Source organism: Dreissena polymorpha, chromosome 5 (genome assembly GCF_020536995.1).
Source record: "Dreissena polymorpha isolate Duluth1 chromosome 5, UMN_Dpol_1.0, whole genome shotgun sequence".
Classification (NCBI taxonomy): domain Eukaryota; kingdom Metazoa; phylum Mollusca; class Bivalvia; order Myida; family Dreissenidae; genus Dreissena; species Dreissena polymorpha.
In genome coordinates, this window is record NC_068359.1 from 109,127,221 (window position 1) to 109,146,321 (window position 19,101).

At 39.5% G+C, this 19,101-nt stretch overlaps 1 protein-coding gene across 1 annotated transcript; it reads left to right on the forward strand.

The window, feature by feature from the left end:
* Positions 1 to 8,601: 8,601 nt before the first annotated feature.
* On the forward strand, positions 8,602 to 17,507 carry LOC127830951 (proline-rich protein 36-like). Its single transcript, XM_052355894.1, has 2 exons — positions 8,602 to 12,382; positions 17,340 to 17,507. The coding sequence occupies exons 1-2, from the start codon at positions 8,668 to 8,670 to the stop codon at positions 17,447 to 17,449; spliced, it is 3,825 nt and encodes a 1,274-aa protein (XP_052211854.1). The 5' UTR covers positions 8,602 to 8,667; the 3' UTR covers positions 17,450 to 17,507.
* Positions 17,508 to 19,101: the final 1,594 nt, after the last annotated feature.

A 19,101-nucleotide genomic window follows, 5' to 3' on the forward strand; every position in this document is an offset into this window, starting at 1 on the left:
GCACATGCATTAAGCCCCATTCTCTCTTGGACAACATCTAACACACATGCATTAAGCCCCGTTCTCTCTTGGACGACATCTTACGCACATGCATTAAGCCCCATTCTCTCAGGGACGACATCTTACGCACATGCATTAAGCCCCGTTCTCTCTTGGACTACATCTAACACACATGCATAAAGCCCCATTCTCTCTTGGACGACATCGTACGCACATGCATTAAGCTCCATTCTCTCAGGGACGACATCTTACGCACATGCATTAAGCCCCGTTCTCTCTTGGACGACATCTAACGCACATGCATTAAGCCCCATTCTCTCTTGGACGACATCTTACGCACATGCATTAAGCACAATTCTCTCTTGGACTACATCTTACGCACATGCATTAAGCCCCGTTCTCTCAGGGACGACATCGTACGCACATGCATTAAGCCCCGTTCTCTCCTGGACGACATCTTACGCACATGCATTAAGCCCCATTTTCTCTTGGACGACATCGTTCGCACGTGCATTAAGCCCCATTCTCTCTTGAACATCTTACGCACATGCATTGAGCCCCATTCTCTCTTGAACGACATCTAACGCACATGCATTAAGCCCCATCCTCCCTTGGACGACATCTTACGCACATGCATTAAGCCCCGTTCTCTCTTGAACGACATCTTACGCACATGCATTAAGCCCCGTTGTCTCAGGGACGACATCTTACGCACATGCATTAAGCCCCGTTATCTCTTGGACGACATCTTACGCACATGCATTAAGCCCCATTCTCTCAGGGACGACATCTTACGCACATGCATTAAGCCCCGTTCTCTCTTGGACGACATCTTACGCACATGCATTAAGCCCCGTTCTCTCTTGGACGACATCTTACGCACATGCATTAAGCCCCGTTTTCTCATGGACGACATCTTACGCACATGCATTAAGCCCCGTTCTCTCAGGACGACATATAACGCACATGCATAAAGCCCCGCTCTGTCATGGCGATGCTATTATGTTATTATTTCTGAACTGCAGGTTAAACCGTGTTAGATCTTGGCAACAGTAATGGCCAATCGTTACCAGATCGCAACTGTACGCAAAAAGGCTTATACTAACGTTGTTTCACGCAATCATCGCCTGGTTTGTTTCCATGGCACGATAGTCTATAAGGCAAAAAGCAATTCATGTAAACAGTAAAAACACAATAACTAATTCCGATAAATGTTAGTGTATTAAAGGCAAACGTTCGCGCAAAAAGCTTATGACAATGGTACTACTTATATATGAATATGCGTGTATAGTGAAATGGTCAAATTTCATTGAATGATATATTTCATTCCCCATTGGTTGTGTTCTCTAGCAGGTACACGATACATTCACTGACTTAGACAAGTTGAAATTTGGTAATTGTCAATCATGACTGATGTGTCCATAAAAATCAACAAAACGTGTAAGACAAAACTATTTATTGTCCATAAATATTCACTTGTGTTCGATACTCTCGACGAAATAATGGCCTGATTATTGTGCGAACCGCCGGCGACGATGATCGTACGTTAGATGCCTGTTGTTTATTAGAGAAATGACACAGTGTGCTTACCGCCGGCTGACAGTTATAGCGCTCAGCTCATATAAAAAGTGTATGCGGCCGGCACGAACAATTGACTTCTAGTGAGTCGGCATTGCGCTTTGTCCCGAATGGAACTATGACGTGCAATATCATTATTGCAACGGTATGTACATTTTAATTCAAGCTTTTTTCTTTTAAATCTAATTTAAAGATATTAATTATATTATGAAGGTCGTAAAAATTAATGCATGAGATATTATCATGAATATTTTGAGGCCTACACAGATCGCCAAACCGATGTTGTATGAACATATAAATGTATATCTGACATTTATCTTTGAAAGTTATGTTGAACTTTTAATATAGCTTTTTGCTACTAATCTAACTTTTTGTGTGTTGGTGCTTGCTTTTTACTTCACAGCGCTGATGTTGAAAAACACGCATAATTTCATGTAAAAGTAAGAACATGCACATATAATATCTGTAGACACCGGTGATCGTGATAAAATAAATATTTTAATATATTTAATATAAAAAAATACAGGTAAAAAAGGTTTGTTTTAATCAGTTGATACATTGAACGCTATATAATCAAACGTAATCGACAAGATGAAAATAAATATCTTTTAAGTACATAATATGAATCAAACATAAAATGTGCCAAGTAAGTGTACAACTTGAAATAAGTGGTGTTGTCGCCTTTCATAATATGGTTATACAACGGCTTTGGAAGTGTATTGAACGACTTGTATGGACATCGAAATTGTATTTCCAAGAAATACAAAAATGTATTAATACATTAGCTTTTGTTTTCCAATAAGAAACTAACTGCGTCATTAAAAAACAACATTAGATGTCGCTACCACGCTAGATCTCGCAAAAGCTACTGACGGCTTCGATCGCAACTTCATTGCTATATGTCGCATCAAAGTGAACTATCGCTATATTTCGAAATATAACGGCCAAATTTCGCACTTTAATAATCACTCTGTCCAGTATAACTGTCCTTTATCAAGAGCGATACCTATCCAAGAATCGTCATCCTGTGCTTTCCGAGATGCTGGCGATACCCCCCCCCCCTTAAAGTATTTGTCTTGCGTATTGTACCGTTTTACAAGCACGAATCGGCAAAGCAAAATACGCTTTTCCTCGGGTGAATTCGATTTGGAACAGTAGGACTATCCGGCTTCAAACTAAGCTCCGTCTTTCAAGCCATTTATGCCTAGCGTCTAGAAAAAAAGGCTTTGGCAAACAGCGTAGACCCAGATGGGACGCTGCATGATGCGGCGTCTCATCAGGGTCTGCACTGTTTGCTTAAAGGAATTTTTGTAAGAAATATTCTAAATATAGAAATAAATGTACTAGACATCCCTAATTTTGGAAATAAATTGATCCAATTAAGAAGGATGGGAGAGTCCATCAGGCATAAATGGGTTAAATTTCTCATTATAAGTGTTGCCGCGACGCATAATTGTCTGATCATGATTATTCAGAGTTTGAAATTTCAACAAGTGCTCACAAACGCTCATCCAACTGTTTTTATGCAACAATATACTAAAAGATTTCCGTAACAACTTCAATGTGAAAGCAATAACTTTAACAAAACATAAAGTCGAGCTTTTGCGGGTAGAGACCCTCATAACCATTCTTTTTCTTAAAGAGCACTCCATGTCGTATTAATTAAAGCAACAAAAAGATAGTCCATGTGTTATGCAAGAAAGAACTCGATGCAAATCAACGGTCACTGTTTTGCGGCAAACTTACTACCGGCTTCTCTCCAGTTGAGGGTTTCCCACCAACTGTCAAAGTCTCATGTAGTCTCCAACTTTTAAGCAAATCAGTGAATGTGTAGTATGCAATAATATTTTCCCTACCACATGCACATAGAGATATTCAAAATAAAGTCTTTGAAAGTGCCCATACAAATAATTTTGACTTCAAATAAATGACGTTCCCTTTTTACAGGGAATAAAATACCAAATAGATTTAGTATACTGTAACCTTTTTTGCATTCTTAGAACGACAAATCAAATCATTACACTACTCAGCTGTTTTTGCATAGGCGTTTACACAAAACATGTGTGAGATTACTGGATTCACAACTTTAGCCAGTTCCGTCCAGAATTTCGCGCATTTGTATATCACATTTTTGTAGAGCGACTAACAATAACTGGACTTTCCAAACATTAAATATTAACGTACGCTTGGGATTTTTCGAACGCAACACATTACAACTTTAACATCTCAGTTACGAGTAGAGATTTTAATTTGAAAATTTACATGAGATCATAACTTCATTCTGTTAAGGTTCATGTAGAGGCTTCATTTTGAAAAATGTGGAACCCCTAGCATTGAACTCAAATTTGACTCAAGGAAGAGTGCCACATTGAAAATGTATACATATATGCTTTAAAGGATGTTTTTCCTTCAAACTGCTACCAATTTAGTACATAAACGTATCATAACGTCCACAAAATCAATCAAAATACAAAGCGATTTTAACACTAAAATATACATTATTTTCAAAAATCTGAATCATGTTTATTCCACGTATTTCGGCGGAAATTTATATAACTAGTGAATAATATCGACATTGACGAGGGCAAGTTACGCTTAAATAGTAAAAAAAGATTACATATCTAGAAATATCAAAACTCGAACACATGTCATTTAATCACCATGGGGGCAGCCTTTTTTAAATTAATAAAATAGAAAGAAACTTGCTAAAAACTCTCTCATCGCCTAATTGACATTCCAAACGGTTGACGATGACAAATGCATTGGATTGTAATCTTTCCGTTGATGTTTGCAACACGATCAGACCTCATAAACACTCAAAAGAATAGCTATGTAAGAAGCATTTCACCAATGTTTACAATCGTTGTCGAATCACATGTACATATTATTGCGCATAAAATAGTACGCTTACAGACTGACAGAAAGATCGATACGTAACTCCGTTCAATTCATCAAGGTATACTATTGTATTGATAATATATAATAATACATCGCTTTAACAATCTAAAAGTAGAAATAATTCTTTTAAACGGAGTTTTTAATAACGGAAGTGAAAACAACGGAAGCTGGATGGATATTCTGTGAGATGCACTTCGGCTCCAGAAAAACAATACAAATAAACTAAAAAAGACGTGTGGGGGACACTTTTCAGCTGGAAAATATTTGAAATAGGGTAAGTGATGATATCTCTACGTGGTCATTTCTGTTATTTAGTGCGATCTCTTGCTGATTAATGATAATAGTTGTTTTACTAGTTGCCACCCAATTGTCAAAATAAGTATGTGTTTTCTCAGGTATGTGTATACACATACCCGGTTTTCTCACCACTGCACGTGGTTTCGACCGATTTGTTTTGCACGTTTTTCTACGGATCACAGCGATGGCCACGCTTTCAAAATGGGTAGAAGGAATCGAAATATAAAATCAATCGTTTTGCCAATTTCTTTATATTCCTTTACAATTTTATATGTCGTCTGCAATCTATTTCAATTTGAGATGGTTTAAAATTTGCAATTTGGTTGAGAGGTAAATAACAAAATTGTTAAGCCTTTGAAATAGAATTGTGACACTTATTATCCACCATACCTGGATTTTTTAAAAGTAGTTACGTTTTAGTTATTTTTAGAATTTTGTTAAGGATATTTATCCAAAAAAGGCAGTTGAATAAAAACTTATTTGTTGTTTTATGACAATAATTTTCTGTGAAATGTTGCTAACTTGACCTTGTATATGTATATAGCTTTGTATTTATTCAACTTAAGGTAGTGCATATCCTTCCTAATTTTAGATTGAGATTTTGTAAATTAGTGTAAACATGTAATGGTTTTAAACCAAAATATGAATAAAGCACACAAATATTGAATGTCAAAATGTGTTTATGTTATTCTATCCGTCTTTTGCTTTAAAATGATATATAGTTTGACCACATTGTACCACATTCAATGAAGAAAAACCAAAGCGAAGTTTTAATGAATTTTATCTCGCCCCCCATTGAACCTTAACGAGACAATCATTCATCGTGTATGCCAGATGCTTTAGCACGTGGAGAAGGTATGGCTTCATTTGTTTTGCACGTGGAAATGGTGAAACGAGATATTAATCTTAAGTTGTTTTAATATCATCATTCAAGGTGGATTCTTACACCAGGAAAAAATATAATTAATTTTAAAATTAATACGGCTGGCATGAATATTCAGGAACGCAACCGCGCACTTTTGGCATGTTGCAGACTACCTACCCCACGTGCTAAAACGTCCGATCGTCACAGATGAATGCTTTCATCGAAAGCTTGCACAGACTGAAGTCAAATGATGACATGTACACTTTTAAATCAAATATTTACGCTCAGCTGCGATATAACATTTTAAAAAGGGTTGGGTTAAAAAGTAGTTGCGTTAAAAAAGTCTCAAATTGTCAGAGTGTCGTGTTAGAAAAGTCTCCGTGTGTATATCATTGCTATTGCCAGCCTCGATCATATCTTTTTGAAGTTGACATGATGCTAGCTGTCAATCTATACTGCTCCTACTATAATAAGCCGATCAGCGCCGGGACAGGAGGTGTATACAATAACTGTACCTGTCACAGATCAATACTTACCTGTCTCAACATGTGCGTCCCTGTATTAACAGCATATACTAGGCCCGTACGCAGGGCCTGGGTCCTGGGGCCCGGCCCCCCAGCTGACTGTCTAGTTAGGATTTTTTTTTATTAGGGGCCTTCTGCAATTTTTCTCAGATGAAAGGGCCCACAGTACACTTTCCCTCAATAGGAAATATTTTTATTGTCCCTAATTAACAAGGGGATCAGCGCTATTTTACTCGCCAGTAGAGAAAAGCCGCTAGGCAATGTTTTCTTATCGCATGTACACACATCCCCTTGTGATCCTGAATGATGCAGCTATCGATGGTCAATGTAACACGTCTTTTGACTTGCCAAGGAAAGACAAGCAGCGAATGGAAGCCAATGATACAGGAGTAACTTGCAGTTTGTTCAGGTTTTATGCTGTGTGCTGCTTATCAGTATCTAAGGGTTGGAAATGAAGCCTTTAAAACGTGAATCTAGTAAGAAAGGTATTTATTTAAATGTAACTTTGTAAGTGACCACAAATGAATCAAAATACATATCTAATTGGTAAATGGTTAAGCATTAAAATTCACCGTGAAGAGTGCCAAATTAAAACAAAATAGGGAGGGAAGACCCCCTCCCGCACCCTCCCCGGTTGCCCCCTCCTCCCCCCACCAGTAAAAAATTCCTGCGTACGGCCCTGAAGACAATGCGTGTATATAAAAAAACGTCGTGTCATGTGGTGTTTAAATGCTCTGTAAATTGTATTACCCAAAGTATAGATCTCGACGTTCTTTGCGCTACAAACTTCTTATTCAACGATCAAATAGAAAGGGTCATTGTCTTTCACAAGGGTCATGCAACATTGTAAATAAAGAATAATTATCGCACGATGTTAATCAGTACAAAGGATTTACATGAAATACACAAGAAATGTTTATTTGTAGGCAGAATTTGGTAAAATATAGTAAAATATATATTTAAAAAAAAACACTCAAATCCGAAATACTCTCATGAAATACAATTCTTTTCGAACTTTTTTTTACACATTGATATAACACTTTATGCAACAACGGTACACAACGAGTTTGAGAACCAAAAACTATGCTTACACTTTATTTATATAAATATATATATATATATATATATATATATATATATATATATATATATATATATATATATATATATATTATATATATATATATATATATATACTGGATTTAGTTGTGAACCCAGTAATCTAACACCTGTTTTTGTAAACGCCACAGCAAAAACAACTGATTAATGTAATAAAATGATAATGATTTGATTTGTCGTTCTAAAAAATGCAAACAAGGTTACAGTATACTATATACATATAATAATATATAATTATATTATAATATATATTTATTTTCTTTGCTGTGTTTTTTTCTTTATGTCAATGCTATGCATATTAAGTCGTCCACAAAGCATAAGCAGCGTAGTATGATTAACATTAGTTTAGAACACATAACATGCAAATTTGATATGTAACATATATTTAGAAAACAGACACATGCGCCATATCGGATGTCGCATACTAATCACGGAGATCAAGTCTCCTTATATCAGAATTAAAAGAGAATAATGTCCGAATTCGAGATCATAATTCCTGCTCGCGGAACTGTTGAGAAGCATACGTGTCGGATAATACAACCATGAGAAACCGACTGGAGAGTTAATGAAATCAGTTACCGGTAATGTTCTCGAGACTTTCTAATAAACGCTAGCCCGAGCAATCGTAATTTCTCTGTGATACAAAAAAATGCAGTTTCAAATGTCGCGACATTTAACGTTGCTTCAACCAGCCCAAGTGTACGGTAAGTGGATGAACAATCCAACGCTCTGCGACTTCTGCTTCGCAAGTATAGCAAGAGTTTTTGTCTTTGTCCTGGGATGACCATCTATCGATGAAGAATCAAAACCTGTAATCGTCAGACAGCATGTCGTACTGTTACACAATCGTTTTGCCCATGTTTTTGTCATGGCATAAGTAAACTAAAACAAATCTTATTATATACGGGTAAATTTGTTAGGGCATGCCATTTAACGGGGTCCGCACACGTGTGATGTCAATGCCGCTTTAACACAAACAAAGAAGTGTGAACTTGCAACATTTCACGTGTATTCAAACCATACGTAAATGTTCGTAAATAAAAATTATACCAAGGCAGATCACTTGTGTCCTCACAGTCACACTCTTTACACGCTTCAGACAAACGTTAAGTCGTATAAACAGTTACATTAAATAGTCAACCCGTGTTTTGTAGTTACATACACTAGTCGAGTTATGTACTTACAATATATAGTGAACTTACACGTCATTTTCAGGTTCTGTGGGTAGCTTGCCAGGGGCAGTTCCCTCCAGTTGTTTCGAATGGTCCGTCTAACGATGCCCGACCACCGGGGTACGTGTCTGTTTATGGTCCCCAGCTGCAGCAGCAACAAAAACAACACCAGCAGCAACAAATAAAGCTGCAAGAACTGCAACAGCAGCAAAACATGTTGTATCGGCTGAGCGATAAGCGGGCTTTACAATCGGCATTTCCGGTTCCTCCGAGAAGAGTTCGCCGTCAGGTGACCACACACAACAGCAAAGTCCATAGAAAGGCACCCCAACATCAAGCAGATCAAAGCATTCAAAGTATGAGTCATACAAAGCCAGGATCTCAAACAAGAACACACACTTCAAGTCAGTCAAACCCTGGATCTCAATTCAGCACACACACTTTAAGTCAGTCAAACCCCGGACCTCAATTCAGCACACACACTTTAAGTCAGTCAAACCCTGGATCTCAATTCAGCACACACACTTTAACTCAGTCAAAGCCTGGCTCTCAATTCAGCACACACATTTTAAGTCAGTCACACCCTGGACCTCAATTCAGCACACATACTTTAAGTCAGTCAAACCCTGGATCTCAATTCAGCACACACACTTTAAGTCAGTCAAACCCTGGATCTCAATTCAGCACGCACACTTTAACTCAGTCAAACCATGGCGCAAGCTCTAATACACAACCTTTAAATCCTCACGTCGAATCAAGCATACATGCCTTACCTAACTCAAACCCTGGCGCCGTTCCAGCTACTAACTCTCGCAATCATTTAAACGCTGAGATTATGTCCGACATTGACCTTTTAGCTCAGTTCACCCACATTGTCAGGCCAGATACACCCGAGTTTACACACACTTCAGGTCGACCAAGCTCTCACACACTCACACAAACTCTGAACCGAATACAAATGAAAGGACAAACTGGTGGGTCTTTACTTTTGTCTGAACCTATCCAGAGAGCTTCCGCCGATCCATCCTTGTCTCGCAGTATGTCTAGTCCTGAATTACTGTCTAGACGAAACCATGGCAGCGAACGCATATCTCCAGCCCCTGCAAGAAATCAGGTTTCGCAACTTCTCAACGATCCTAACGCCGTTAATCAGCAGCATAACGAACTACACGCCACTCCAGTTCAAGGAACGAACGGTCGACCGCAGAGCGAACGAGTCATGGACGCTCCAGGTGGAATGCTCGGCACCAACCCAATCCCTGCTCAAGGTTTGGGCGCGATTTCTGGCCCCATACCACCAAATAGTATGCGTGATATTCTAGCCCAAATAAAACTGACATCTGATCACATTAATGCAACGCAGCAACCGCCTATGAGGGTAAATGTCATGGTCAGTAGAAATAATTCCCCACAGGGCACGAATGCGACCACAATGATGCCTAATCTATTTCCTGTGGAGCGGCAGCCAATGTTGCATGTCAGACCACCAAAACCATCTACAGTTCCTATGACACAAGCGCCGTTTGCCGCTGAACAATGGCCCGAAAAAATGCCGATCCTGCCAACTCATGCACCGCAAGCCAGGGCAGTTCTTCCAGAAGTCGGCGCCGCGCCATCGCTCACCCATGTTCCTTCAAACCATTTAAATATGCAGCAACAAATGCATCATTCGAACACAAGGCAGCCTGCAGATTTAACATCGAATATATGGTCCTTGTTTGGAAGAATCGAATCCTTATTAAATGAACTTAAGACCGCAGCATCTGACGCCAAGGTCACAAACGTTACCGGAATAGGAGCAATGCAGGTTCAAACACAGGCAGACCCAACAAAGGTTCAGTTTGCTGATCCTAAAGCATCTTTGAAACTGATTGAAACACGGTTGGAAGCTCTTGGTCTACCCTTTTTGTCCGACATGGCAGCTAAGTCATCATTCCAGTTACCGGATTCGACAAATGCCCCTACTAGTGCAACCTTGCCTTATACCAAAGCGAGCCCGTTTGTGATGCATGTAACCGAGTCGCCAAATGCACGCGAGCAACCAATTAAAGGACTCAGAGGAAGAACTATAAAACGACGTTTTAAAGGAAGTCCTCCAGGAAATGCACAGAGGAACCCACCGCAAGAACCATTGACAACAGTCACTGCCCAACCACCTGTGCGTCAACTTCCGGCCACAACCCCGCTACCAATTCGCCAACAAAACGCGTTCAGTCTAGTGGGCAATCCCTTCCACTCACTGCGTCTATGGAACCCTATTCCCGATGCACAGGCCGGCCAGCCCGTACAAGCCACGTGGGTCAGACCGACGCCGTCTGTCATGGTGACCACCACGAAACCTGTGCCGGAGATTCCTATACTACAAGGCCAAGTTCCAAACGCGATGTTCGTGCAAAACTGGTTCAATCCTATAGGTTTTGCAATAAACGAGATGTTGCCCATGATGGGGAAAACACCACCACCAGTTTCCGCTTCTAGTAATATTTATCGTGAATTACTGTTCCCATCTCAGTTTATGGGAATGAATGCACCACCTGGCCAAACTACCGGTGCAGAAGAATATTTTTTAATGCCAACCACTCCAGCTACTGCAAATCGACCAGCAGCTCAATCAGTCGAGTCCGCAAGGGCCGATTCACGAGTCAATGTAACAGGTAAACCCGTAATGAAACCAGCGTTACCGGCGTTGGACTCACTAACAGCGTTGGGACAAATATGGGAGCCAACCGTAGCTCCCCCGCCGCCACAGAGAACACTACGGTCAAGCGCCCCTGTAATTGAAAACCCCGTTATGGAACATGCACTGCCGGTCTGGGAATCAAACACCGTTCCCCCCGTGAGGCAACCGATGTGGGAACCAGCTGCAGCTGCTCCGCCTCATCAGGGATCCTCGGTTTCACACGTTCCTGTTCACGGACTTTCGGCAATGGAACCATCAATGTCTTCCTGGGAATCAAACACCGTCCCCCCCTTTAGGCGACCAATGATGAATCCAAACGTTACTCCGCCGCCTCAAAAGCGAGCCCCGGATGCCCGTGTCATTGGCATTCAGTCAACAAAAGCTTTAAACAACACCAATACTATAAACAATACTACGAATGTAGACAACAAACGCACTAGAACAATGAATATTACGCAAGAAAAGAAAGTGATGGGTCTCGCTGGCCAGACATTACAACCCGTTATTCAAAATGTACCGCATATCTGGGAGACAAAAACTGCTGCCCCCGTGATGCAACAAATATGGGAGCCAACTGCCGCTCCTCTTAATCCACAGGGATCCCCGGTATCCAATGTTCCTATAGACGGAAGGTCCGTTATGGAACCATCACTTCCTAACTGGGAATCAAACACATATCAACCCATGAGGCGACCAATGCTGACACCTACTGTCACTCCTTTGCCTCAAAAGCGAGGCCCGGATGCCCGTGCTCTTGACATTCAGGCAACTAAAGCTTTTAACAACACCAATACTGACAACAAAACTACAAATTTTGACAGCAAACGCAATAGAAACATCAGTATGACGTACGAAAAGCGAGTAATTGAGCCCGCTGGCCATCAACTCGGTCAACCAGCCGGTCAACCAGCCGGTCAACCACTCGGTCAACCAGCCGGACATTCACTCGACAAGCCACTCGTCCAACCGATCGGCCAACAATTCGGCCACCCAATGATCTTAAACATCATGAATCCCATCCACCCAGCGTTCCTGACACCTCCTCCTCCGCGCGCTCCCGCACTGGTGTTCCCGGAGATGAACTCGACAAAAATGGTGGAAATAATCCAGGTTCTCGAGGCGCTTAAGTCTCTGAAGCTCGCCATGGTGCCAGGAGTCACCACCCAGTCCCCAGCGCAGCTTCTTCATCCGCTGCTGGAATATTTCCAGGGGCAGCAGAAACCGGAAACGGACCCGAAATACCGTAAATGTAAGTACCAATTAATTAGCTTTGCGTATCTTTTGTGACGTTATCGCGGTTGTCATGCTTCATTCCCACGCGGAGAATACATTCTCTCGATAGAAATGTGTGTAAAACAATTTAACCGAAGTACGGTTAAACCCTACTATACACTAGGCAATTGATGATAATTAGAACTTTATTAAGTAATAAATTAATAATTGTGTTAAATTAAAATTGTCTTGTTTCCATTTGGCAAATGTAACGAAGGGCACAATCGTGTTAAATGGGCCTTTTCACGTTTTGGTAAATTGACAAAATAAAAAAAAGCTGTTTCAGATTCGCAATTGTTTTGTTTTAGTTATGATATTTGTGAGAAAACAGTAATGCTGAACATTTACCGTGCTCTAAAATGTCCATTTTACGCATCTTTTGGCGATTTAAAAACATGAAAATTATAAAGCGTTGCAACGCGAAATGATTGAAAAATTTCGAAAGTTCTGTTGTTGTTGTTATATTGTGTGGAACTACAAGGATTGCTTTATATATAAAGATAATAAAGTATAAGATACATGCATCCCTCATTGTATGAACACAGACGGTCGAGTGGTATAATCGGTAGATTTTTACGTCAGGACTCCAGGGGTCAGTGGTTCAAGCCTAGTTGATGATTACTTTTTTTTCTTTTTTTAATTGCATTCTTGCTGTTTTTTTACTGGAGCTTTTTAGATCCAATGTTTAAATTTATCGATATAAAGCATTTTATGACAAACTGCAATAATGCCAAAATCTGTGAAAAAGCCCCTTTAATCAACATATTTCGTTTTCCATTCTCAATGAATCAGTATATATAGCCCTAATATAACTCGTGGCGTGAACGTACAAACACATGTAACCAGTAGGTTTGAAAACTCCTAAGTTTATATCACGTGATAGTAACTTGAACACTATGATCATGTACGTTTTAAAAGAAGATACATATACAACAAGTTAACAAGTCATTTGATGATGATGATGATGATGATGATGATGGTGATGATGATGATGACGATGATGATGATGATGATGACTGATGATGACTGATGATGATGATGATGATGATGATGATGATGATGATGATGACGATGACGACGACGACGACGATGACGACGACGACGATGATGATGATGATGATGATGATGATGATGATGATGATGATGGTGGTGGTGATGACGTATCACTTGATTGTACTTAAAGCTTGCAGTTTACATGACATATACATTTATTGTACTTGAAGCTTGTTGTATACATGGGATATCACTTTATTGTACTTAAAACTAGTTGTTTACATGACAGATCACTTTATTAAGTTTATTGTACTTGTAGATTTCATGACATATCGCTTTATTGTACTTAACTCTTGTAGTATACATGACATATCACTTTATTTAACTTGAAGCTTGTAGTTTATATGACATATCACTTAATTGTACTTGAAGCTAGTAGTTCACATGACATGTCGCGTAATGGTACGTTAAGCTTGTAGTTTACATGAAATATCACTTTATTGTACTTAACTCTTGTGGTATACATGACATATAACTTTATTGCACTTGAAGTTTTTAGTTTTCATGACATATCAGTCTATTAGCGTACCTTACTCTTGTAGTATACATGACATATCACTTTATTGTACTTGAACCTTGTAGTGTACATGACATATAACTTTATTGCACGTGAAGTTTTTAGTTTTCATGACATATCAGTCTATTGTACTTGAAGCTTGAAGTTAACATGACATATCACTTCACTGTACCTAACTCTTGTAGTATACATGACATATCACTTTATTGTACTTGAAGATTGTAGTTTACATGGCATACTAGTATCACTTTATTGTACTTGAAGCTAGTAGTTTACATGGCATATCACTTTATTGTACTTGAAGCTTGTAGTTTACATGGCATATCACTTCATTGTACTTTACTCTTGTAGTATACATGACATATCACTTTATTGTACTTTAAGCTTGTAGTTTACATGGCATATCACTTTATTGTACTTTACTCTTGTAGTATACATGACATATCACTTTATTGTACGTTAAGCTTGTAGTTTACATGGCATATCACTTTATTGTACTTAACTCTTGTAGTATACATGATATATCACTTTATTGTATCTGAAGCTTGTAGTTTAGATGACATCTCACTTTATTTTACGTGAAGCTTGTAGTTAAGATGACATCTCTCTTTATTGTACTTAACTCTTGTAGAATACACGACGTGTCACTTTATTGTACCTGAAGCATGTAGTATACATGGCATATCACTTTTAAATATTATACTAGAATCTGATCGTGCCTTCGATAAATCAGGAGTTCTCACGCTTCTTTGTTCGCAGGTCGTGAGAATTATTAAAAAATGATTACATGCATTTGTCCACTATGAAATCTCTACTGCGTGCCAAGAAAGCGTTATTACGTGTACATTACCGACACAATTTTGGATACAATTACAAATGTTAATTACAACTCGCGAACAGACGTTAGTTTATCCCATTTATGCCTGTTGGACTCTCCCATCCTTCTAAATTGGATCAATTTATTTCCAAAATTAGGGATGTCTAGTATATTTATTTCTATATTTAGAATATTTCTTACAGAAATTCCTTTAAGTAAACAGCGCAGACCCTGATGAGACGCCGCATCATGCGGAGTCTCATCAGGGTCGACGCTGTTTGCCAAAGCCTTTTTCAAGACGCTAGGCATAAAAGGGCTAAATCATGGTTGGCCGTTGAACACTTGTCAGAGTTGATTCAAATACGAAACTCGTCCTTTCACCGGAATTGTGTGTTCGTTTTTGTGAGCTACATGGCAATGGCTTCCGTTTCGGTTATTCTAGGTGAACCCGACTTATTCCTTCTGGAGAATGTATTCGTGAAGTTGAAACAATGGTGAATAGTGCATGCTACCATATCGTTCCGCTTTGAGCTTAATGATCAATAATTAAATATGCATCGACGGATTGCACGAAACATGCAATAGGGATGGTTGCTTTATATACAATATATTACCAACATGAAAATGCCTCTGTACCTAGATTTTTTGCAAGCACTTTATTCAGTGTTTCATTCAAAATTCGTATCATGGCCATGCATCAGTTAATACTCAGGCCCTACACGGTGTTTGTTTCTATTCCCTCGACATACATTTGGTATTTGAACAAACAGATTCGAAAGATTTCTGTCACAAAACAATCGTTAGTGAACTTAACTTGTGAAAGAGACACAACAATGCTACGTTCAATTTATGCAAATGCCGCCAGTGGTTGCACAGTACTGATTCATTGACCAATTTGAATAAATCGTGAGGTTGGTCAATGTCAAGTTCAAAATGAGGCCAGGTGGTCTTAGAGTGCTGACGGTTCAATAAAAGTATCAAAGCTTTTAGCAAGTGGTGTTGACTTTAATCGAACGATAAACTTTTATTAACCAAGAATTAAGTCTGAATTATCTGCAAACGGAGGTCAATGTCAAGGTCAAAATGAGGTCACATATGCGTTTGTATTCATAGTCTACAAATGCATAATTCACGAAATTATTAAAGCTTTACAGTAAGCATTATTGGTGCTTTACGAAGTGTGTGGTTTTGAAGCTTGTGTTAACCGAGACTTTGGGCATTCTGAATAAGTCCAAAATTAGGTCAAGGTCTAAAATAAGGTCAAGGTAAAAATAAAGTCAATGTCCAAAATTAGGTCTCTGGCAATGTTTAAATGATGTAAGGGTGTTGTGTATACTGAAAGACAACATTCATGCTTATACATAAGCTTTGTATGAAACATTGTTGAAACGTTAAAATTATACGAAACGTGTTGATCTGGGTTAAACGGTCGAACAGACGCACGAACTAACGGATAGAAGGATTGACGGGCAGGACAGCCTAATTGTTATGCCTTCTGGCATCAGTAGTAATAAACACTTTGATGGACATTTTCCCGATCGACCTACCATAATGTCAGTGTTATTAATTACACGTATTGTTTTGCCTCGAATGTAAATGAAGAGTCCGTAATATTATTATGCGCATATTTGATAAACATTTGCAACACGTTTATTTTTCAATGTTTATTTGCCCAAGTGGTTTGAAACACGAACTGTTGGTCCTGCGAAATGTCGGTTCACTGCAACATGTTTATATATTGACAATTCAATCATGCCACGAGCCTCAAATGTCATCACCAGGCTGCAGAGAACTAATGAACACTCTCATATGGTGATCTAAAAGTTATTGGCGCTGTGTCATTGTTTTAGTCGTGTGTTTTCCCGCTGTCGGAGGCTTGCAATATGTATACAAATATTTCCGCGAGCTCTGTTCAATGATCATGCATGTGTTGCAATCGTGTGTCGCTGGCTGTTACCCGCTGCCGGAGGCTTGCGATATGTATACAATGATTGCCGCGAGCTCTGTTAAATGATTATATATGTGTTGCAATCGTGTGTCGCTGGCTGGTTCCCGCTGTCGGAGGTTTGCGATATGTAAACAATTATTGCCGCGAGCTCTGTTCAATGATTATGTATGTGTTGCAATCGTGTGTCGCTGGCTGTTTCCCGCTGTCGGAGGCATGCGATATGTATACAATGATTGCCGCGAGCTCTGTTCAATGATTATGTATGTGTTGCAATCGTGTGTCGCTAGCTGTTTCCCGCTGTCGGAGGCTTGCGATATGTTTACAATGATTGCCGCGAGCTCTGTTCAATGATTATGTATGTGTTGCAATCGTGTGTCGCTGTTTGCCGCAATAGAAGGGCTGCAATATGTGTACATGTACAAGGATTGCCGCGTGAACTGTTCATTGACTATGTCTGCGATATATGTGAAATGAGTGTCGCGTGCTAAATGAGTGCCGCGTGCTTAGTTCATTGACTATGTCTGCGATATATATGAAATGAGTGTCACGTGCGAAATGAGTGCCGCGTGCTTTGTTCACTGACTATGTCTGTGTTTCAGTCGTGTGTCGGTGCTTCCCGCTCTCGGAGGGCTGCCCGGCGGACCTGAAGGAGGAGCCGCTCATGGCCATGTGTGACTCCAGCCACTCGATGGCCTGCTGTGATGAGTAGATAAACACTGTCGCATTAGATGTCATACTTGTAACAGAATATCTATAATAATAATAATGATCATACAAATTATATTTTCTAATAACCGACATTTTTGTGTTAGTATCAATTAGTTGTTTTTTAAACCTATTTATTTAAGCTCAATTGCGTAACAAGCCTTAGCTTATATGAAACGCTCTCGAGTCCGTTTCCTTGGTGTCTACGGGGAAGATCTTAAGAACGCTCCCACAGTGGGGATCGAACCCGTGACCTCCCGATTGCTAGGCGGACACCATATCCGTTACGCCACGGCGATCTATCAATAAGTTGAAGAGCTATGCCACAGATTTTCATATCGTATTCCCCCGCGCCGGTGTTTCAGCTAAGGTCAATGGTAAATAATTCACTCGAGATCAAAATATAAAAAATAGAATGGCACAAAAACACTTCGTGGTGATGACATGTGATAAACAAGAATTAAATTGCATGAAAACTGTGGAAGTTTTATAGTTTGCCTTACAAACCCTGTGACATTGCATGCGGACTCATCGACCGACCCTGGCTCCAGTATACACCATAACCAACTAAGATTTCGGACATAAAATATTCCCATGTGCTACGTACTATGTACTGATAGATGTCATTGTCGATCAACATCAGCTACAAGACTTCTAAATTATGTTAACACCATAACGCTTTTTTCAGATAAGCTCGTGTATTATGAAAATGTAACTTGAAACTGAAGAAAAGCTATTTTTACACCTAGCTTGAATGAATTCATTGGTTGGGCGGTCAAATACAACATAATATACCGTTTTGAATTAACTCTAATAACTATTAAAGGTAATGTGCACACATGACGAACATTTAATACCGCTGCGAAGTAACCTTTATCACATGCCGTTATTTTTAATATCGAGTATCATGTTTTGTAGACTAAACAAAGGCTATATTTCTGTGTATGCATTATGAATTATAATCATAACATACACCGAAATGTTTATTTATAAGTCCAATTCTAAAATATATATGTCAGTAACATTCAATTTGAATGTTTACTTTAACGACTACATTGATTTTTAATATACCGCTGCGTCGTACAATGTCATTTAGAGAAGCAAAGCCGCATCGCTTACCCTGGATAGGTGTATTTCATGTTATCATGTAGTTATAATTAACTGCGGATAGAAGACTTCTGTAACAACCGCCCCTGCCGTCCGATTATATAGCACGTGCGTCCATTTATCCGTCCAAAACATTTCGTGTACCTAGTCCCAAAAAACGAGGGAGCTTTCGAGTCTCATGAAAACATTGAAAGTATAATGCTAGTGCACACGGTTGCTTTAATGCGGACATATGAGTCGCGTTCTGAGAAAACTTGGCCTAATGCATGTGCGTAAAGTGTCGTCCCAGATTAGCCTGTGCAGTCCGCACAGGCTAATCAGGAACAACACTTTCCGCTTTTATGACATTTTTCGTTTTAATGAAGTCTCTTCTTAGCAAAAATCCAATTAAGGCGGAAAGTGTCGTCCCTGATTAGCCTGTACGGACTGCACCGGCTAATCTGGGACGACACTTTACGCACATGCATTATGCCCAGTTTTCTCAGAACGGGACTCACATCATGAACGATGGGTCAATGTAGCGTACCTCGACCAGTCACCAGTCATGAA

Coding starts and splice junctions, on each gene's coding strand:
- LOC127830951 (XM_052355894.1), top strand. CDS start 8,668: ATGTTGTATCGGCTGAGCGATAAGCGGGCTTTACAATCGGCATTTCCG. Junction 12,383..17,339: donor GGACCCGAAATACCGTAAAT/GTAAGTACCAAT, acceptor TCTGTGTTTCAG/TCGTGTGTCGGTGCTTCCCG.